The 24,561-nt window shown below is 31.0% G+C and overlaps 1 protein-coding gene and 1 long non-coding RNA gene across 2 annotated transcripts; both read right to left on the minus strand.

The window, feature by feature from the left end:
- Nucleotides 1-6,454: 6,454 nt before the first annotated feature.
- LOC114380447 (2-alkenal reductase (NADP(+)-dependent)-like) lies at nucleotides 6,455-16,300 on the minus strand. Its single transcript, XM_028339515.1, has 6 exons — nucleotides 16,004-16,300; nucleotides 15,742-15,925; nucleotides 15,382-15,548; nucleotides 13,336-13,418; nucleotides 7,543-7,669; nucleotides 6,455-6,884 (listed from the first exon to the last, which is right to left on the minus strand). Exons 1-6 carry the CDS (start codon nucleotides 16,235-16,237, stop codon nucleotides 6,627-6,629), a joined length of 1,053 nt encoding a protein of 350 aa, XP_028195316.1. The 5' UTR covers nucleotides 16,238-16,300; the 3' UTR covers nucleotides 6,455-6,626.
- On the minus strand, nucleotides 7,914-12,968 carry LOC114380448. The gene is made up of 2 exons (XR_003659715.1): nucleotides 11,850-12,968; nucleotides 7,914-11,745 (listed from the first exon to the last, which is right to left on the minus strand). It is a non-coding gene; the product is annotated as an uncharacterized LOC114380448 (long non-coding RNA).
- Nucleotides 16,301-24,561: the final 8,261 nt, after the last annotated feature.

Below are 24,561 nucleotides of genomic sequence, written 5' to 3' on the forward strand. Positions count from 1 at the left end.
TGCTTCATAGATCAAAATATTCAAAATTTCTTTTTTCAAAAAATAAATTGACTGTATTTTTTCAACTTTATCAGTTACTTATAATTATGACTGATGTAAAAATTCCCAAACGAACAATACTCACTAGAGTCACTTCTGTAATTGAAAATCCAATATGTTGCCTTTCTTCGTTAGAGCAACTTTTGTAATTGGCCAAATCAAAAAGAGAAAAAAAATTAAGATTTTGGACATCAAGATGAAAAAGACCCAATAATCAAAGCTGAAGATGGAGGAAGGCCACATCAGGTTCTACTTCTTCCCTTGCACAGTCCCCTTAGGGGGAGATAAGGTTGATGGTGTTGAATTTGAACCACTAATTTGTTTGGTTCACTCGCTAATGCTCGCTTCTCTCGTCCTCATTGCTTGTTTTCTATCTTGTGAGTCTGATGCCTAACTTTTGTTGGGTTCAATGTCACAGGAAGAACACAAGTGCACATAAATCCTGCAACACAATAATAAACCAACCTATAACCAAATCATCCAAGCATAAATTAATCTCGTGAACTTGAATCAAGCTAAACTTTCAATTGAAACTCAAGAATAAGCTTTTGACATCTCTCTCCACAATGATGACGAAGGATGTTCACGGCATGATGTTGTCAATGTGGGAGAGGAAGACGCGGAGGGGAGGTTTTGATTGTTGCGGTTGATGAAGGACTGGGTCACACAGACAAAGAAGAATCATTCGGTGTCGGTAGTGGTGGCGACGGAGGGAAGGTCGTTGACGTGGTAATGGTGAGAGTTGCTGATGCGGACAAGGAGAAAGAAGAAAGCGCCAAGGACGGCAAGGACTCACAGTGGTGCAGATCTGAATATAGATAGAAACAATAAAAGGGAAGATCGAGCAACTCAACAAAGGTGCGAGGAGGTTGGACGCTGTGGTGGTGGGATTTGTAGTGAGGTCAAGATCAAAGAGAAGAGCACTACAAGGAAAGAGTTGCACCATTGCTGTGAAGCAGATCGGGAAAAGCAGTGAAGGGATCACAAAGATGACATGGACGCTGATACTAGGAAGAAGAAGGTGCATGCAGAAAGGGTTTTGTCATCCGCAAATAGGGGGATAGAGTTCTGACACATGTCCATGTTCAATTGACTAATGATTTAGCTTATGTGCCCAATCATCAGACACATAGGTTTGGGTTATCCAAAGTTACGTCTATGTCAAAAAGTAACGTATTTAAGTTTTTCAAGAACAAAAAATATTACAAAAATTTTGTATGAATTTGACAAATAAACAAATATCATTTCAAACTTAAATTTTATAGGAGCGGGAGGGAGTATATTCTTACTGATCACCTATCTATATTAATTTACATATGCATTTCATGTGGAGTAAAAAGAAAAAAAGGTAAAATAAAAAACTCAACAAGTAGTTTATTAGAATCAAGAAAATTTATTACATTTCTTGGTTTCTACATAAAAATATTAAAAGGAAAATAAGAATGAAAGGAGAGAATGATTAATAAAGAGTTTAATGCATACACACTGACAATATAAAACAGTTTTACATTATTATCCAATCACAAATCACCGTTTCAATTACTTTAATATAATTATTTTAAAAATCAACTAACTTACCATAACATGATGGATTATGATTAGATGAATGTGTAAAACATTTTATACTATGAGTGCATAACCCTTTTTTCTCATTAATAAATATTTAATAAAAAAATTACTTTTAAAGCACATCTATTATCAAGTATTAGGGAAAGGATAATAGATTTTAATGATGTAATTAATAAGTATTTGAATTCATGTACTTCTTCTAGACTCATATAAGCAAAAAAAAAAAAAAGTCTTATATGTTGAACTTAAATATAAGTAAATCTAACTAATTTTATCTTATTTAATGTTATCATTTCTAAAATACCATTCATTTAATTCTAATTATATTTTCAAAAACTCTTTTTTTTATCCATAATATCAAGTTTCAATAAAGGTCATTTTAGTAATAACCTTACTTTTTACTTAAGATTAGTAAAATTAAATAATGTCAACTAACTTTCTTAATTAGTGTGAAATTAGTTATTTTTGTTAATATATGAGTTGATAATTGTCTTAGAAACATTATTTTAATGACCATTTTATGAGCAATTATGTCAATATTTCATTACATTTAAGCTTGTTTGGCCTTGTTTATAATTAAGTTTCCAATAAATTAGAATAGCTTTAAAATAGTTTAAATGTTTGATTTTTCATCTAATTTTAGTTTATCTTATTGTAGAAATAAATGAAGAAAAAAAAGAGTTAGTGTTGGGACCCAATTCAAAGCCTTTTCAAAGTAAATTTTTTAGGTTGAAGGGCTCAAACATGTCAAGCTCAGTGCGCACCTCGAGGTCAGGTTCAGCCTGCAACCACTTGAACTGGTGCAACTTTTGTATGTCCGATCAACGAGCAAGTGCATGCTAAGCACACAACTCAATTACACAGAAACAGTAGTGCAATACGTTTGGCTCTATTTAAGCACCAAGGATGCAAATAGAAGGCAAATTTGGTTGGGGAACTATCTAGGGTTTTAGGTTGCAACTGGGAAGTTCTCCCTTACCCTCCATGGCTTCCCTACCATTTATCATCATCTTTTTCATCTTTTTTCTTTTTTTATTCTTTTAGTCACGTAGTTCGGTTTACCCATTTTGGGGTTGATGATGTAGTTGAACCCATTCTCATGTTTATATTTTGATTATTAATCTATGTTTACTGTTCATTATTAAGTGCTCTTTTCTATGCATTAATGTTTGTTTTGGCTTGATCACCCTTTTCTTGATGTTGTAGTTTGAATTGTCACTGGGAAATGCTTTTGAACCTAGAAATGGAGAGGAACACCTAATGGGTTTGGTATCTAGGGATAGAGCAAAGCTTGTTAGTCATCTTTTAACTCTTGCTCTTAAAATAAGTTATTTGATTAAACTAATCAAGGGTTGATAGTTTGGTCAATGAACTTAGATTATTTCCATCTGAGGGATCGGGGTTTGAGTATTTTTGTGAGTTAATGATAATAATTGGGCTTTGAATTAGATTAGTAACCTTTGTTTGCATGAGGTGGTGGTTTAGTGAAATCAATCTCAACTCTTTTATCCTTTGTTATTTTACTTTGTTTTATCACACTCCATGTGTTCATAAAAATGCTAAAAATAGTTTTTTGTTTATTTATACTCTTGTTATATATATTTCCACAATCCAATCATTATAATTGTTGTTTCCAAAAGCCATAGCTAGTGAACATTGTTATTTTATCGAGTATTACATGAGTCTATGTGGATACGATACTCGAACTTCTCATTTTATACTATTTGCGTGACTTGGTATGCTCGTTAAGAAGCTAACGAGCAAATGAGTCTAGAGGCAGTATTCATTAATTGATTTTTACGCATTCATTTAAAAATAACAATACTAATTTTTTTTAAAAAAAATAAAACAAATAGAAGTAAAGATATTAATTCATAGCTATTGCTCCATAATTATGACCTTTGGCTTACTAATGGAACTCTGAGTATTTTTACAAGCTTTGGTCCTAAGCATGACAAAAAATCTCATGCCAGTAGCCTCGAACTCACCCTGACTTTAATGAAAAATATATGCTTTAATCGAAATATGGGTATAGATACAAATCCCATGCCACCATCACATTTATTTTATAATTACTTTTCACAAAATATATATACATAGTTTATATTAAATATTTTATTATTATAATTTTTAAAAATATAAATAAATTAGCTTAATAGTTAAATAACTAAATAACAAACTTAAAAATATACATTTAACTAAAAATATAATTGAATTCTTAATTTTTATCTTTAATTTCTTTATTGTTCATTATATTTATATATTTTTTGAATTAAAATATAATTACAAACTTAATATATAATTTATTTACAAAAATATCTGTAAATTAAAATTATAAAAAAGATTATAATGGGTTACTCATAGATATATCCAAACCTGATAAAATTTGACGGGGATGTGAATGGGTATTAAAATTTTAAACCGCCTCTTTTATATCCCTACTCGTCCCACCTTGTAAAGTTTCAAGCCAAAAGATAAGGTATATGCATATTGGAAATTGAATTTTTATCACTAAGGTTTAGGTGGCTTAAATGCAAAGTGAAAGATTGCATTTTACTAGATGAACCTTAGTTGAATGGATGCATTGAAAGTTGTTTTTGTTTCAACTTCTAAGAGAGTTTATTTATTATAGTTGATGGCAATCTTCACTATAAATAAAGAAAAAAATTAGTGAAGAAAGTGAGAAAAGAGATTGTGAAACAAAGTCATTCACTGACTAATATAACTTGGTCATGATAAACATAACGACCGAGAAAAATTTGGATCTATTTATTTCTTATTTAAATGTAATTTGTCATCTAGTTAGAGATTAAAATTGCGACCAAAGTCAATTATAACTTAGTAACTGAAACATCAGTCATTAACATAAAAGTGTTGCAGCCAATTCTATTTTGTTACTGAGTATATTAGGGATCAAATGTCTTCATATAGCGACTGAAAATGTTGGTCTCACATTTTTTCAGGAGTAAACTAAAAAAACATAAATAGATAAAGGATTTTTTAACAAATAATTAGTACATGACTAAGGGCGATTATATTATGAGATTAGTTTACTAAAATAATTGTTTTTATAATGTGATATATATATATATATATATATATATATATATATATATATATATATATATATATTTAAAGCATATATTATCAATCAACCTTTAAAAGAATATAGATCATATTACAATTTTTATTATTATCATATATACAATTAATTGATACGTGCCTTGATAATAACCAAAAAAGTTTCTCCTTGTGATTAATGATATTTTTTTATACTTAATAAGTTGGTTATTTGTTTAAGATTTATTTTGATCCTTTATTTAAAAAAAAATTAGTTTAGTTTATAAATATGTTAAAAAATTGTGTAAAAAGTAAGTCTAGTATTACCTATTATCAGTGTAGTTTTTATTTATTTATTGGAACTGAATACAAGAAAATTTGCAATAACTTACTGATCATATCCATCCAACTAAGTTTTAATTTGGTCAAGTTTATTATGTATTTTTTATTGTATTTTAGATAAATAAAGTAATGAAATGTGTAAAGTGATAATAGGAAAAAATATTAAATAAATTAAATAATAATTAATTGAAGAATAAGAAATATTTTTACCTTTCAAAAATATATAAAAAAGATAATAAGTAGAAAAAGAAAAACTTAGAAAAATATAATAATTTGCTTTTTACCATAACCTGATGGGTTTAGATTTAATTTTATTATATATTCAAACCAATCAAATTCATGAAAACCCATAAATGCCTCTGATTTATCATATATTTTTACTCATAAGGAAAAGCTATATTTTTTTTATAGATTACAGGTCAACCACAAGTGTAGGGGTGGTACAATTAATTTGTTACATGTCAGGTAGAGGATATAGTGAGCAATCCCAAACATGTTCATAATAATTTTAGCACTGGTTCCTGCTTGAATTAAACCATATTAATTTTGGTGTGCTTGTTTTACCTATATTTTTGTGGGGGAAAAGTCTTCATAAATTTATTAAGTGGGTTTCCACTCTCATCCTTAATAGTATTAACTTCAAAGCAGTTGGGGTGTTAACGAAATATTAAAAAGGAAAAAGAAAACTACTTATTAATGTTTCTTTTTTTTCTTACAAAGTATCTGTATGACACCAACATTAAAATGGGTTGTATTTAGTTCAGTTGCAAACTAAAAGTCTAAATATATTTTTTAATCAAACCATTTTCTTTCACTTCAACATCAAGATATGTCATGAAATGAGAGGCGAAACTAGTTTTGAATCTGTAAATTTAATGGCAAAACTAGTCCCTTGTTTTATTGCCTTTAGTCCGCATTAACTAAAAATTGGCAATAAATACGATAGTTTAACTTCATAAAAACTAATTATAAGCGATAAAAATAAGCTGACAAACTAAAAATTCAAAAAAAATTCTAAGAATAAACAAAACTCAAAATCTAAAATTTGATAGGAATTAAAAAAATTATTTAATCCTAAATAATTTAAACATATTTAAATCATCCTTCAATGAAAAATATATTGATCAAATATTAAATAAATAATATGAAAAATGATTAACTGTTTTATTTCATTACTAGTATTAATTTTCATTAACATTTTTTATCTTATAATTTTAACGAAATTTAAATTATATATCCGCTAAATCTATTTTCTGACGTAGTCCAGGATTTATATAAAATTAGTTAGAGAATTAATGGTAACCAGTATTTAATTAACCCATATGTATTGCACGGGTCAAATTTAATATATAAATTATATAATTATAATTTTTTATTAAAAAAATTGAAAAAATATTCTTATAATATCATATAATTAAATTAAATATATATCAAATGATCTCGATAACATTTAATGAATTTTTTTTTATAGAAGAACATTAAATTAAATATATAAAATACAACAATTATTACGTGCATATTCCTTCTTAGACGAGTTTACAATAAAGGACAGAAATATGGAAGAGAGTTCAATATCTGGTGCTGAAATATTATTGAGATCAAGATCAAGCACATTACTAGGCCTTATTAACTTGAACAACAACTTTTCCAATATTAGAGCTAGAGAACAAGGAGGCCAAGCTATCCAAAAAGCTCTCGATTCCAATGTTTATTTTATTCTTGGACGTAACCTTGCCCTCTTTTATGTATCCTTCCATTTCTTTAGCAAAATCTTCAAAACGATGCCAATACGATTCCAGCATAAAACCCTCCATCCTCACCTCCTTGCCCACCATATTCAAAAGATTCCTCACGCCTTCTCTTTCAGTCCAAACCTGCTCCAACATTGACTATTATTAGTAATTGAAAAACCAAAAGTTATGATAGACTCAAGATGCTATTCCATCAAGCTACCATTAAAGCTACAAAGAAAACTATAAAGAAGATAAAATAGAACAACTCAGATTTTTCACTGATACTTCAATAGTGTGCAGACTTTACATTAAATAGTAACTCTAATGGATGACAACCATACATGTGTCATCATTTAGTATTTTTAGGAAAATAAAATAAAAACAAAAAATATTAAAAGAATAATGTCTAGGTTATTTAGTGTTAAAAGTCACCTATTAGGATCTTTCTAGACCCATCCTATCAACTTACCTAGATAACTTGTTGAGTTAAGCAAAAATATGACTTTCATATCAAGCTCTATGGAAGTTTATCTAGCCTTATAATAAAAGTACCCACGAAAGTGTTTGGCAAAATCTATAAAATGTCACCCATGGCCCTCAAATATTTAATTTTTCTTTTAATTTGCTCTAGTGGTTTTATAATGAAGATTAATAAAATAAGCTTATTGAACATAACAATATAAATTCTCTTACAATGAACATTCTTATTTAATAGTACTTAGTTAAGTTATTTAATTATCTAAATAAATCCATGTATGTATTTAAGTAACGAAGGGTACTATATATAGCCCCAATTCACCTTATTATATTGAGATATCATCCCGCAAAGTGGTATCCTTGCATACTTGTTGACATGGTTAAGTACAGATTCGAGCATTTTACCGCCAACATTATCAAGGTAGACATCAATGCCATCGGGAAAGTATCTGCACATTACAGATGAAATCTTAGAAAACTTCATTCAAACAACTAAATAGTTATATAGTATAATATATCCTTCTGAGAATGCAAATTTATGTCAATCTTTTAGGTGCAAATTTATACTTAATAATATTAGGAAATATCTTCTACATGATTGCAAATATGCTGTGTATATATTTACTTTCCTATGTTACCTTGATTCTATATTTATTTACCTTATAATGCATAGAATAAATCAGATGCCACTGATTATGGATCACGTCTGTCATGCCTTAGAATTGGTATAGAACATTCTTGTACATGTATTATATATATCATGCAAAGGATCAATGAAATAATAATATACATATTCTATTTCAATTTGCCTTGCTATTATCATACCCTACATCTTTACATTGCTGTCTTAAGATGGCATCAGAGCACGATCTAGAAAATGAAATACCATCAAAAAATTCACCTCAAAAACAACCAAATAGCAGTAGCAACAATTCAAATAACAACAGTTCTAATATGGATTCCTCAAATCCATACTATATCCATCCTTCAGATCACCCTGGTCATTTGCTTGTCCCAATAAAACTGAATGGCACCAATTACCCATCATGGAGTATATCGATGATCCATGCCCTCACAGCCAAAAACAAAATAGGCTTTATCAATGGATCCATCAAAGCACCATCAGCAGTAGATCAATCTGCAGAGCATGCCCTATGGAATCGGTGTAACAGCATGATTTTATCATGGCTCACCCATTCTGTAGAACCCAATTTAGCCAAGGGAGTCATTCATGCCAAGACTGCACATCAGGTTTGGGAAGATTTTAAAGATCAGTTCTCACAAAAGAATGCTCCAGCAATATATCGGATTCAAAAGTCCTTAGCCTCTATATCCCAAGGCACCATGGCTGCCTCAACGTACTTTACAAAAATCAAAGGCCTTTGGGATGAATTAGAAACATACCGCACTCTTCCTACTTGCAACCAGATGAAAGCACATGATGAACAAAGGGAAGAAGATCGCTTGATGCAATTTCTCATGGGTCTTAATGATACCTACAGCACTGTTCGCACCAACATTCTCATGATGTCACCATTACCCAATGTGCGACAGGCCTACTCTCTAGTCATTCAAGATGAGACACAGCGCCAGATGACTTCCGAAACAACGGAGAATTTCTCCATTGCCGCTGCAATCCATAGTCATCCAGACAGCCTCTCCAACAAATTTGTCAAAGACAAACACTGTGAGCACTGCAATAGAGATGGCCATACAATTAGCAATTGTCGGACTCTAAAATTTTATTGCGATTTTTGCAATAAAAACGGGCACACAGAGGATCGATGCAGAATTAAAAATGGGACTTACAACACAGGAACTCAAAGCAACAAGCACATCCAATCACAACAGCGACAACAAGGGCCTCGAAGCACTGCACCTAGGACTTTCTCTGCTGCCAATGCAGCAGATTCTTCCAAAAATGCACTTGAGCTATCTGCAGAACAGCTTCAGCAACTTGCCCGCGCATTGAATATGATGTCTCCAAACAATACCTCTGGTAATAGCAATGCTCATGCAAATGCTGCAGGTCTGTCTCTTTTCTCTAATGCCTCAATTAATTCTGTATTCACCAAGCCTTGGATTTTGGACAGTGGAGCTACCGATCATATCACATCTGATTCTACATTTCTCTCTGAAACAAAATTTCCATCCATACCTTCTGTCAATTTACCTACTGGGTCTTCTGCTCCAATCACATCTATTGGAGACATGTCATTCAATTCCAATATAACCTTAAAAAATGTTTTGTGTGTTCCTTCATTTCGGTTAAACTTGATGTCTGTTAGCAAGCTCACCAAATCTCTAAATTGTTGTGTCATTTTGTTTCCTGACTTTTGTGTGTTGCAGGACTTGGCTATGGGGAAGACGATTGGCTCGGGTGAACAATGTGGTGGTCTTTATTACATGTCTCCATTACAAAAAATACATGTCTCTCATCAAGTTTCTCAGCCCTCAAACATATGGCACATGCGTCTTGGACACCCATCTACATCTCGCCTCAAATTATGTTCTCCTTTATTGTCTCCAAACAACATATCTTTTGAGAATAATTGTAATGTTTGCCCTATGGCTAAACAGACTAGATTTCCTTTTCCTTTAAGCACTATATCAACTCATGCTCCTTTTGATTTATTACATTGTGATATTTGGGGTCCTCATAAAGTCCCCACACATTCAAGGGCACGTTTTTTTTTAACTATTGTCGATGATTTTACAAGATGCACATGGGTATTTCTTATGCGATACAAATCAGATTCTCAAAATATTTTGAAATCCTTCATTAATTTTGCTTATACCCAATTTCAAGCTACTGTTAAAGCAATTAGAGTTGACAATGGTTCTGAATTCATGTCCATGAGAGAATTCTTTCAATCTCATGGGATAGAATATCAACGAACTTGCGTTTACACACCACAACAAAATGGAGTTGTAGAACGCAAGCATCGTCATATTCTAGTTGTGGCACGAGCATTACTATTTCATTCTCATCTACCTCTTGCATTTTGGGGAGAATGTGTATTAACTGCTGTTTACCTTATAAATCGTTTGCCATCCCTATTGTTATCCAACAAATCACCTTTTGAATTATTATACAATAAGCCACCATCATTTGATCACTTGAGAGTGTTTGGTTGCTTATGTTATGCTACTATTGTCCAACCTACACATAAATTTGATCCTCGTGCAAAAAGGGGTATCTTTGTTGGATATCCTACTGGTCAAAAAGGTTATAAAATTTATGATCCTGAGACAAAGACTTTCTTTGTGAGTCGTGATGTCAAATTTTGCGAAACCAATTTTCCTTCCATTCCAAACACATCTGAACCCAACCTAACTTCATCTCATCCTTCATATGAGGCCATTGATGATTGGCCTTCTCCATCTCATCATCAATCACAACAAACTGGTATACCTTCTGCACATGAGCCAAATTATCCTTCACACCTAACTACCGAAACATCTTCCGCTGCCTCACCTATAGTTGAACCAACTCTACCTACTTCCCACACTTCAAACACTCCAACTCCCTCCATTCCCCAAGTTCGGCAGTCTCTCCGTGACAAGAACCCCCCGATATGGCATAAAGACTACCACATGTCCACACAAGTCAATAAATCTCCCTCAGAGCCAACTTCTGGGTCAGGTACTCGGTATCCTCTTTCACATTACCTTTCATATTCACGCATTTCTTCTTCACATTGTGCTTTTTTAGCTAACATTACAGCCCACACAGAACCACAGTCCTATGATCAAGCTGTCCATGATCCACATTGGCAAGATGCAATGAATGCAGAATTAGAAGCATTAGAACAAAATAACACATGGAGCCTTGTACCTCTTCCTTCTGGTCATAAGCCCATTGGTTGCAAATGGGTATACAAAATAAAGTACAAATCTGATGGCACGATAGAGCGCTATAAGGCACGCCTTGTTGCTAAGGGATATACTCAAGTTGAAGGCATTGACTATCAAGAAACCTTTTCCCCTACTGCCAAGGTCACTACTCTTCGTTGTCTTCTCACTGTTGCAGCTGCTCGTAATTGGTTCATACACCAATTAGATGTGCAAAACGCCTTTCTTCATGGCGATTTGCATGAGTTAGTGTACATGGAGCCTCCACCTGGTCTTCGCCGACAGGGGGAGAACGTTGTATGTCGGCTCAATAAGTCACTCTATGGACTCAAACAAGCATCAAGAAACTGGTTCTCTACTTTTTCTGAAGCCATTCAAAAGGCTGGTTATCAACAATCAAAGGCTGACTACTCCCTCTTCATCAAATCTCAAGGTACTTCACTCACAATTGTTCTTATTTATGTTGATGACATACTTCTCACGGGCAACGATCTTCAAGAAATGAAACGCCTTAAAGAGTTTCTTCTCAAGCGTTTCCGTATCAAAGATCTTGGAGATTTGAAATATTTTTTGGGCATTGAGTTTTCTCGTTCCAAAGAAGGTATCTTCATGTCTCAAAGAAAATATGCTCTAGACATTTTGCAAGATTCGGGACTGACAGGCGCTCGCCCTGATAAATTTCCAATGGAACAAAATTTGAAACTAACTCCCACAGATGGAGTGGTACTAAATGATCCAACCAAATATAGAAGGCTTGTTGGTAGGTTAATTTACCTTACTGTCACAAGACCTGACATTGTATATTCTGTCCAAACATTGAGTCAATTCATGCATGAGCCAAGAAAGCCTCACTGGGATGCTGCATTGAGAGTCCTCAGATACATCAAAGGCACACCTGGACAGGGCTTACTATTTTCATCTGCTAATGACCTTACCTTAAAGGCTTTTTGTGATTCAGATTGGGGAAGTTGTCATGCCACTAGAAAATCTGTTACAGGATTTTGCTTTTTCCTTGGAAATTCTCTCATCTCATGGAAGTCTAAGAAGCAAGTTGTCGTCTCTAGATCATCAGCCGAATCTGAATATCGAGCTATGGCTAATACATGCTTGGAGTTGACCTGGCTACGGTTCATATTACAAGATTTAAAAGTCCCACAAGATGCTCCAACACCATTATTCTGTGACAACCAGGCAGCTCTACACATTGCGGCGAATCCTGTATTTCATGAGCGTACAAAACATATTGAAATTGATTGTCATATAGTACGGGAAAAACTACAAGCTGGGATGATCAATCCTTCTTATGTGCCAACAAAATTCCAGCTAGCAGATGTGTTTACAAAAACTTTGGGAAAAGATCAATTTGTGACATTGCGCAACAAGTTGGGACTTCACGATATTCACTCACCAACTTGAGGGGGAGTATTAGGAAATATCTTCTACATGATTGCAAATATGCTGTGTATATATTTACTTTCCTATGTTACCTTGATTCTATATTTATTTACCTTATAATGCATAGAATAAATCAGATGCCACTGATTATGGATCACGTCTGTCATGCCTTAGAATTGGTATAGAACATTCTTGTACATGTATTATATATATCATGCAAAGGATCAATGAAATAATAATATACATATTCTATTTCAATTTGCCTTGCTATTATCATACCCTACATCTTTACATTGCTGTCTTAAGAAATAAACAGTCATCTGAGAGGTAACAGGGTGCCTTATGGTGGCAGTCTTAGTAGGAAGAATGGAGAAAACCATCAAGTTTTTCCTTTGAAGTATATGCGATAGTCCTTCAAACATTGTCACCAAATTACTCAAAGAAACAAAATGTCAATATATCAATCTTTCAAAGATTTTAACAAAATTAATCATTTAAAGAATTAATATGTCAACAACTAGTTTTTTTTTTAATTTAAATACCATTATATTACTCCTTAAAGAATACAATTAAAAATGGTAAAAAAAAAATTAAAGATATAATTTGGTGACAAATTAAATCTTGAAAAAAAAATCTAGAGTATCACCTTATTAATCATGATAGAGGACTAAAGTGATAACAAAAAGAATTTTGAGACACTAATTTGGTGACAAGTTAAATTTTTTAAATAATAATTTGATGACAAAGTCATCTTTGAAAACTAAAGTAGTAAAAAAAGAAAATAAGATTAATTTAATGACAATTAAAAAGAACCTAACATGATGACACATAACTTTGAAGAATCAAATTGAGAGTACTGTATTACTTGCTTAAAGCGGCATCAAAATCTGATTCCTTATTGTAGTTGAATCCATCATCATACCCAAATTCCTCTTTAATGAGCTTCACCTGATCAGAAACCAACCATTGAGCTATAAGTTGAAAGTAATATGAAAGCCTAGAAAGTTAAGGAAAGGGGATAAAAATGTTACTATTTATATTTAATCATAATACCATTAAATATATATTGTTTCTCTACACGCTTCTGCCCTTATGGCTGTGTCAGGCCAGACTTAAATCAATTCAAATTTAACTTTGTATTTTGATTTGGTTTTTCTCAAACCCGACGTGCCATGAAATGTCTAATGCATTTAGCCACACGATATTTACCTAAAACATATGGTTTTAAATATTATGTATAATGAAGTTTAAAAAGTTGTCAAAAAAATATTTAAAAGTAAAAATAATAAAATAAAATCAAGAAATATTTTACATTATCTATTAAAAGAAAATTAGATTAGTATAAAAATATTATATTGTAAAGAATTTCATGTACATATTATGTACGTGCTAACTAGTAGTATTATATTAATGATGTAATGGTAAATTATCAAATTGAATAAGAAAGTTGAACTAGTGGACTAGTTTCACTTGATACACATCACATAAAAAGCTTGTTCGAAATAGTAACATTATCAGCCCACAATTTAGGATTTGTTTGTTTTAAAGTTAGCTAGATAGAATTGATTTTAATAAATTTAATATTGAATTACTAAATACTGTTGGAAATATGTGTCTAAATCAATTTTAATCATAAATCTTTCATTAGAATGTGTGTTATGGTGGAAAAAATTGATTTTACTGTATAACTAATCACTGATCCAACTCTATCTGGCTCAAAAATACGATCACCTACATGACAAATTATGAAAAATATAGGTATAATAAGATTTATGATTGGATAAAAAAATAAAAAAAGATAAAATATAAAAGATGTTGATGGGATGTTTAAAATAGACAGATATTTGTGTATCATTACTCTAATCATATTTGACGGCTCACAGCATGCAAATATTAACATTTTAATAAAAAAGCACGTTTCTAGGCAATATGATCAAGTTGAAGTAGAACTTTTTTTCTCGCAAAATAAAATTGATTTCAAAAGGAGCAATTTTTTTAACTATTTTATTGATGAAACTGATTCTAAGTCTGATGCCTATAAATTATATTTAAATATAACTATATTTACATGATAAAAATAACTCTATTTCATCATTCAAATAAAAGTAATACAATTTAATTTTTATGTCCTGCATAAAAAAATATATTGTCAACTAATCAAATCAATTTATAGCTATGACTTAGTTAGTAAACAAATCAATAAAATAATCATATATGATGACTTGTAACATGACAGATTAAAAATTCTTTACACTAGTTTTTCCTTTACGAAAATTTTCTTTTAATATCATTTCTAAACAATCTTATTCTTTTTATAACATCAATTTTCTTCAAACCAATTATTTTAATATTTTTAAATTAAATTTATGACGATATAGCCCAGACAGATTCAATTCAAAGTGAGTGTGGCCACCTAACAGGCCCAATTTGACGACAGTACTATAGTCTATATAGTACGGGGCCAGCAAATAGGCCTGGGCAGGTAAGTGGGGCTTCGTTTCCTCAAATTTGAAAGATGACGAAGAGCCTTTAAAAAGGAAATAGCTGAACGACGGAAAAATTCACAATTAATGATAACCACAAAAAAAGCATAGAAAAATGTACAAGATTTCATCCTTTTAATTGAGTTTTTTTAACGTGGAAATTGACCAGATCACGTGGAGAAAAAAATGAATCCCAACGGTCCAAACCAAAGAACAATTGTGTTGATCATGTAAAGATTTATTTTCAATAATACTTATTTCAGAAATTTAATTGAAAATTGAATCATTTTCTTTTTTCAGATGCAATAATGAAGATAATAGCATTCATTTTCTGTACAGGAAAAAGAGGAGCTCCCGTGATGCACGTGCTGGTGGACATAATAATAATAAAAGTTTTTTAAAAAAAAAAGCATTTCAGTAAAGTTTACCTTTTCGTCGGAGCCAGTGCTTCCGATGACCCTACAACCTCGAATCTTAGCTAACTGGCCAGCACTCATACCAACCGCACCGGACGCAGCAGATATGAACACATTCGAACCAGGCTTTGGGTCTCCCAGAACCACTATACCCACCCACGCCGCAAACCCTGGCACCCCTGCACGCATCACATATATAATAAACTAAAAATACTTCTATTAAAAGAAAAGAAAAACTGTGTTATTTACAATCTATTTGAAGTTTTTCTATAATCTTAATCGAATAACTTAACAAGACCTAAAATATAATTAAAATTATTTACTAATTACTTGCAAGGAATGGAATGAATGTTCTTAATTGAGCATAAATACCTAAGGCACTTAGATAATCCGGCAGCGAAATTCCACTAGCAGCGTCAATTTTTCGAATTACACGAGAGGAGGGTAAGATACAGTACTCAGCCACTGGCGCAGAAGGAGTTAAAATAAGATCACCCTCCGTGTACTTGCTGTCTTTAGATCCTATTACCCTGCCAACTCCATATGCTGTAATCACCTAAAATTAATCCAAAATAATTATTATCTAACTGAAAAATTCAATACAAATATATATTATGTTATGTTATTATAGTACCTCGTTGAGTGGATATTGCTGAATGTAAAGACCGTCGAGGGTGCCGGTGAGTCTGGTGCGAAGGTAGGGGTCTACGGAGAGAAAGAGGATCTGGAGGGACACGTGGCCGTCGGGGATTGAATCAGAGGATAATGAGAGAGCGACGGTGCGGAGTTTCAGATTATCGGAATTTGGTACACCGTGAGGGGAATATGCAGCTAAGTACCATTCTCTGCTTTCTACCACGCTTCCCATGCTTTAATAGAATGATTGATTCACAAGTCGCAAGGGAGCACAACTCCTTTTAATTTATAGAACTGGTAAAAAAAAAAATAAGCGCTAAAAGGAAGACTTGAACTTTCGACCCTGTGGTACAGAGTCACATGCTCTAACCAACTGAGCTATCGCAGCACATGACATTAATGTTTGTTTTATTTTTTAAATATAATACTATATAATACACCAGTCAACCTACATGGCTACAGTTTCTTTTTCTACAATTTATTTATGCAGACAACTCCAGTTTAATTCAGAGAATTTTGGAAAAATTTACTGTATCATACCAATTAAAATGTAAGGAAATGTCTATTTATTAAGAACGATTATATATGGTTTATAAAAAAAAAATGGCCATGAGCTGAATTAACGTTTCCAATTAAAATTTGTGCTTGGGCCATCGACATATTTGGACTCTCTTCAAACTTAGGCATAGTTTATCCATTACATTCCGTTTCTGCTTTAGATTAACAGAAGCAAGCCTAGACATGTTAATTAAAGAATGTTTGGTAAAAGTTAACAATTAAACTAACTTAAAACGTAAAATTACATTAAAAAACATATTTAGAGATTCTGTATAAAAAAAATTATTTCTTCAAACAAAAAAATGTATTTTTAAGTAATTGCAATTTTAGGTTTTTTAATAAATTATGAATCCTTACTAATTATGTTGAGTAAATCATAAAAATGTATTTGCAATAGTGCGAAATATTATGGATTTTACTTTGGTTAACTTGTCAGTTTCATGACAAGTCTTTTTAATTTTTAAATCCGTTGTTAGGTTAACTCGTTTCTTAGTCAAAAGTTAAATTTTTACACAAGTTAAGACTTTTAAATTTATTGAATTATAAATGTGAGATAAAATCTTATATTGGATATAAATGAGAAAGTTAAACACTATAAGTAAAAAAAAGACTCAAATTTAAATCTTAAAGTTTTGAATTAAAATCATATTCATTTTTATAATTATTTATGATTCATTGATTAAATATTTCAAGTATTTATTCCCTCAATTGCACATTAATTAGTATCATCCGATGGTTCGACCAGTTCAATACACAAGTTTATCATGCTTGGTCACGCTCATGAGGTCACACTAATAGAATAAAACGGGATGCAGAATTCATGGCACGAACTACTAACTAAAGAAAAGAAAGTGATGTTTTGACTCCCCCCTTTCTTTCTTTCTTGATAGTACTTTACATTTCAAGTTAAGGAGAATTAAGATTCTATTGAACTGAAAAAAGCAAAGATGAGCGCAACTCACTCGAGCACATGCATTGAATCATACAATTAAACAGACTCCGTTTTTCTTATTTTGGTGAACAACATATTCTAATAAATGAATAAAGGATACAAACTACAGAGTTACGTGGACAAAAGATTATGTTAAACCAAATTCTAAAATCAAACTTTAGGTAAGAACTAAGAAGGGAATGGGATAATCATTCATTTTTTATCCCAATACTAACTATGTCATAAAAAAGAAAGGAAAGAAGGAAAGATATTGACAAAAAAATTAAATTAACAAATTAATAATTAACATTTATAGTTAAAAAGAAAAAAAAAACTGTCATAAAGTTTACGGGATATTTAGTTTTGGTTAAGGAAAGTTACATTCAATCATTGTTGATAGAAGCGCACAGGTATATCATCTTCTCAGGATCTTTTGTTAAATGCACGCATCTGATTAATTTAAGGTTATTATATCTACTGAACAAAAAGGACGCTATATATCATCATGCACAAAGGGCTACGACCCCTTGTCCATTGCCTGTAAATACTCTTTTTTTACAACCTCAAGAAGAAATGCATCTTTAACACAGTGTCGTCACTCTACCATATTTTAACTTGGGCATTAGAGTTTTTGCAGGTACACACCAAATCTGTCATAGACTTGAAGTAGGAAGACATAACTGTTCTCTAGCACTCACTATATATACACTACAAAAGATTAGTGTTAAATACTTCGTCAAACTAACTATTCTTAGTCCTCCTCAACACAGTGCCTTAGTATGTGTCATGACATCATTATATGATTAATAAACATAGGAGCTTCATGATACCATACATAATTGCATGCTTGCATAAACCTACAATGAACGAAACTATTGCATTGTAAGCCTTAATTAGTCTCTTTCTCTATAAATTATCTCTTAACGCATGAAATAAAATTTCAAGAATCAAATTTGTGGTCTTACATGATATCATTAAATTTATTAAAATATGAGCAATATAATTTTAAGAAACATGTAATTTGCGCATACTATTTAGTAAGGACTTATTTACTCAGACAAATACTTTTTATTTTATTTTGTTCACTTTTTAATTTAAAATTTTCAACTTAATTTTGTTTTATTTCTTGATCTCAAATTAAAGATTTATTTAATAAATGGTGAAAATATTTTTCCTTATTTTTCTTACTATATGTACAATTTTTTAAAAACAAAATAAAAAAAATGCTAAGAAGGCACTCTTGGGCACATTATTGTGAACACATTCTTACTTATTAATTGAAATTTATTAAACATAACAAAATTTTGAGAATCTCACATCACATTATCACATTTAATGTTTTTCCATAAAGATTTTATAATTTTAAATAAATTTTAACTTATTAGAAATGATGTGTTCGAAGGAGTGTATTAGAGAGTATACCATTAACATCTTTTAAACCTAAAGTAACATTTCAATAGTCAAAGTTATAAAAAAAATGAAAATGAAAACACAAAAGTGCAATCCATTTTCTCTAATTCCCAATACTGACCCTAAATGATTTTATCCCAAGGTACTTAATTAATCGAAACGTGCCACTTGTGCGGCCGTGACGGAAGAGTATGCATCATGCTAGGAAGCAACAGTGAAAGAAGGTGCCGGTGGATGCTATTCAAACCCTGCGGAGGAGCATTCATCGTTTATTTCCAAACAAATACAAGTCCAACTGTGCCAAGTGTAGGGTAAGTTTTCGTATAGTCATGCCTCCATAATCCTACACCTTACACCTCATTTAGTCCTTCCAAACACCCCTTATAACACTTCTCTTTCTTACCCCATTATTTCCATGTCTAAACTTGTTACGTCACTTTTTCAAAAAATTATTTCATAATCATAAAAAAATTAATTTATTTTCGTGGAGACTTTAAATATAGAGAATTTCTATGTTATTGCCGGAAAATAAATAATATCGAAGGAGAAATTATGTCACCATGTTTTCTTTGCTGTATCATTGAGGAGACTTGTGGGGCCTATCTAGTTCTGTGGCTTACTTGCTTTATAGTGTTTAAAAAAATCAAAAAACGTGGCTCCTTAGTGAGTTCTCTATAAAAACCTGCAGAAGATAGAAAGTGTGGCACGCAAGCAAGCACGTAAACACATACAGAATACAGAATATCTAGGTTGGAGAGGTAAAGAAGTGGGAGATTTGAGAACCAGTTTTTGTGGCAAAAAATGGCTCGGTGCATCTCTACAAGAGTTGAGAAAGGTCATCAACGACAATGTTCGAGCTTTGGAAGAAGGAGATTCTCTGCTACGTTGAAAGAGTACAGAGGCAGGTTTTACATACTCAGAAGATGCCTAGTCATGTTATTGTGCTGGCACAAATATGAATGACACGTTATTGTATATGGTGCTTTTGCATGCTGGCTTAAGCATAATGCGGTTTAAACCCTTGCTTTAGCTCTTAGAAAAGAAACTATTTAGTATTAATATTTATATATTTATCGTTAGCTGATCTATCTAGCTAGTATAATGTATAATGATAATTAAGATGTACTTTTTTATTGGCAAAAAGATTTAAAGTTTAAACCCTATACTTTTGATGTTAGCCACACTGATCTAATAGTTAATTTCAATTTAAATAGATTATCTCGTAATATATTTATATATATCGAATAGGTTGTCTCTTAATATATAAATTATCACTAAATTTAGCTTATAAAAATGTTCTTCATTTTAAAAAGTCTCATTCTCAAAATTCTAAATATGTGGAGCGGTGGTACTGGTGTTATATCATTACCAATTCGAAGGTTGGAAATTACTCCCCTCGCTCCCTTCTTCTTCTCATTGACGTGGTGTATGCATGGAGGCTTGCAGCACTATTTAATGGCGCAGTGTAGTGTAAGTCCTTCTCCCATGTAGTGCCTACCTGATATATCATATATTTTTATGTGAGTATATATATATATATATGCCGGGATGTGTATGAAAGCAAGAGTGGAACCCAGCAACTCTCTGTATGGTTATAGTTTTGCTTCAATTGCACCCTGCAAGTCTTTTCGTTTTTGTGTTGTAACAATATAGTGTCAATATTAATCTGCATATATATAACTAGGCAAATTTATTTGAACTCACCCGACATGTCTTCAGACCTGATATATATTATAGATACAAATCTGGGTATGTATTTTTTTCTTTATCTTTACGGTCTGAGATGTGTTAGTTAATTCAAAGGAATCATCAACTCTGATGAAAAGTCGTTTGCATAAGTTATTATTAATGATTCGTAATTTACATAAGAGTAAGCTCTTTCTTCGATATTCAAAGATATATAGTTCTTTGACAGTAAAATGTGAAAAGAATTATTCCTTTAAGGAAAAGGACATGAATATAATGTGTCTGAATGGAGAAGACTTTATTGGAAAAAAAGTAAAATCCATTTTTGTAATTTTTACGTCTTGGATGTTAATCCAATGACTTCCTACTTAAAAAATACCTGTTTCCGAGAAGAAGAAAAAAAAGAGATATGAGTACAAGAGATAGCCACCCTTACAAGATAACTATCCTCTAACCCAAAGTAAACGTCCAATAGAATTGTACCAAAAAACTCACCCTAATAATCGGAATTTAATCAGATACGGACACACGGTTCTTATTGGGTATATTAGCTCAATTATTTTAAAATCTAGACCTAATCCAGTTATGGCTTGGGTATAGAGTTAATTCATCAAAGGATTGTTCAGTTTGAGAAAGAAAGAAAACAAAGAAAAATGAAATAATTTTTTAGACTATTTAGTTGCAAAAATGAAAAAAAATAATATCTTTCTATGGTTTCTTTATATAAAAAGTAAAAAAAAAAAAAACAAATCATGCGCATTTAAATTAACATAAATATGTTCATTTAAAAAAAACATAAATATGTTAAAGAAAATATTTTATTTTTATATCTCATAAACCTTCCATCTCTCCCATCTCCTATATGTTATCATATTTTGTTTATATAGGACCCATGTGATAAGTTATGATCTTTCTCTTTTTTTACTTAATCGTTCCGTATTCAACTAAAACTAACAAAGGGAAAATTTTGTCTAGAAATATAAATTTAGATAATATGCATGACTAAATCATAAATTTTAAAATAAAAAATAATGTTAAGAGGTATTTCATATTTTACTTTCTCAAAAGAAATATGTCAATCATAAAAAAAAATAATGTTGTACAGAAAAAAATTAATAAAAAAAAGTACAAGTTATTCTAGAATGCTCTACACTAAATTATTATGCGTGCCTCTACCCAAAAATTGACCAGACCAAGGATTGTTCTAGAATATTCGTATTCATATCGCGGTCCCACTTATTCAATAATAATCTTGAATAGGCAAAATCAATAATTAGACACGCTCACTTTCCTGATTTTTTATGGAGGAGCACACGGGGATAGCACCTTTTTTAGAATTAATTTTTTCTATTTAATTATTTATACAATTAAACGAACAAGTTAACATTTCTTTTACGATTTTGTGTTCCTCTTATTAAAATTAAACTAAACTAAATTAAGGATGGTATATAAAATGGGCCAATTAGTCCATTTTGGTCTATCCAATCAAAAATGGATTGAGATAGACCGGTTCTCTTTAGATATACGTTTTAAAAAGTACAACCTACACCATTTGTGGTTAGTTTTAATGGGCTAACCCACTTAAAAAAATTTAGAAAAAGGAAAAAGTTTTAAAATTAAAAAAAAAATCAAAGAAAATAGTTAAAAGTTTTCCAGGTTAGTATCTGCTTATTTAATTAATAATTTTAAACTATTGAAACTACCTGCTCTAACTGCTTTATGTCCAATACTGATAACAACAGAAAAAGAAAATAAGAGAAACACGTATATTTTCATTCATCATCTCCTAACTTAAAATACCGAGTTTTAAACATATTATGATATTATTAACCGAGGTCCTCACTTTATCGACAACAAGATTCAAACTAGACCAATCTTGATTCGCATGTTTGCCTTTTTCTTTATTATACAAGAAGAGTTGCAAATTGTCCTTGTTACTATTTCTGATTTTCCTTTGCACTTGTCGTTTACACGAGAGTATCTGGCATTTTCTCTCTCTCTATATATACATATATATATTAGAGATGAAATAGTATGTTCCCCTTTTCACTCAATTATATTCTTTTGAGTTATGGTGGATATAATTAGGGACCTAAAAGGAATCTAAACGGGAACATATATTCGTTACTATGTAAGTCCTGCCTGTATCATGCATCTATTGCATCACATAGCTAACAACGTGCCAATTGATGTTTCATATAGACTGTAGAATAGAACACAGCTTGGGAAGATCTTTAAGCATTGTTTGTCTCTGTCTCTCTCGGCCTCCTTTTTCACTTTTTTTTTTATGAAAATTAGGTTGAATTCATCTTCATTTTTCCAAATACTTATATTCCATTTTACGTACCACAAATATGTTTCTTACTTTCTTTACCTGTGATATGAATTCATGGATACATCATACATAGAAAATAATTCATGGACAGCAAATGTTGAGAATAGTAGATATAACAGGTAATATGATAGGAAGAGAGATAAAAAATAATAATAAATGTTAATAAAATATATATTTGGTAGCCTTTAAAGAAAAATAGAATATACATTTGATATATAGAAGTGTTTATATAGTATCATTCTATAACATAATGTGCATTTGCACATAAAAAGACTAAGGATGCACCAAAATTATAAATTGTATTATAAGAAAAATATTTATTTTTTACATGTTCACGATTTTTTTATAAAGATTTGTTATTGTTTTCGGTGAAAACAATTTTATACCAATATCATGTTTAGAATATATATATATATATATATATATATATATATATATATATATATATATATATATAATGTTATTTTCATACATGGAAAGACAGAAAGGGAAAACTCATTCACAACAAGAAATAATTCATAGATGCACATATATAGTTTATTTATTTAATTGCTAGAATGACCCTACTTATATTTTTTACAATTTTTTTGAGAAAAAGCATCAATAATTTTCCAATGTCTTGTTTATTTCGAAATTGCAATTATATACGGTAGGTGGAAGAAGGGTATAAGTAGGGCAATTAATGGCGGATATGTTGGGTAGGGACATCATTAAGTAAAAATATATAATTTAAAATTTAAATCTCAAGTCGACCCAAATATAGGGTAGCCATAACCAGGGGCGGAGGGATGTTTACTAGTGAAGGGCAGTTTTGTAAATCATTAATTGTATTATAAATAATTGAAAGTAAATCAATAAGTAAAACACTGCTAATGGTGTATGCAATGCGTTCCGTGATTCATTTCAGCTGCAAATAGAATTGTCCATGCTAGTTTTGTCTTCAAACCCAAAATAGAAAAATAATTTTTTATTTCATAAATTTTACTGTCAATATTATTTTATAATATTTAAATTAAATAGATATCATTAATGATAATTATTCTACAAGTTGAATGCAATGCCGCTAAAATGCAAAATGGCCAGTCGCACAAGTAAAATAATCCTTTTCTAATTTATCTAAGTATTGAATCTTAAAACAGAAATTGATGTCCTTTTTATCATGTCAGTAAATCGTAAATATAATAGTTTCTTATTAGATTATTAGTTGCATTTATTATTCATCAAGTTATTACATATCCTTGAATCCTCAAATATATAAAAAAGTTCAAAGCTAAAACTATTTTTTTTAAGTCTTGTTAACAAATGTTACAAATCTTCTTAATAATTTTTAATAATAAAACCTCCTCAAACATGTGCCTTCTTCAATTAATTATATTTGAAAGGACGAAAGGATTATCATAATTTTCTAATCTTGTTGCTGCAATTTTTCTTTAACCCTTAATTTGAAGGAAATTTACTATTTCTTTGACCAGTTATTATGTATGTTAGGTTTACGGGAGACGGTGTTAATTTTTATTCACATCTGTTATACATTAACTAAATTTAATTATTTTAATTTCTGGTATTGATTTTGTTTATTATGCAAATCATCAAAATAAGCGTTTTGCAACAACATATCCCCCCCAAATTTAAGTCT

This window comes from Glycine soja, chromosome 12 (genome assembly GCF_004193775.1).
Source record: "Glycine soja cultivar W05 chromosome 12, ASM419377v2, whole genome shotgun sequence".
Classification (NCBI taxonomy): domain Eukaryota; kingdom Viridiplantae; phylum Streptophyta; class Magnoliopsida; order Fabales; family Fabaceae; genus Glycine; species Glycine soja.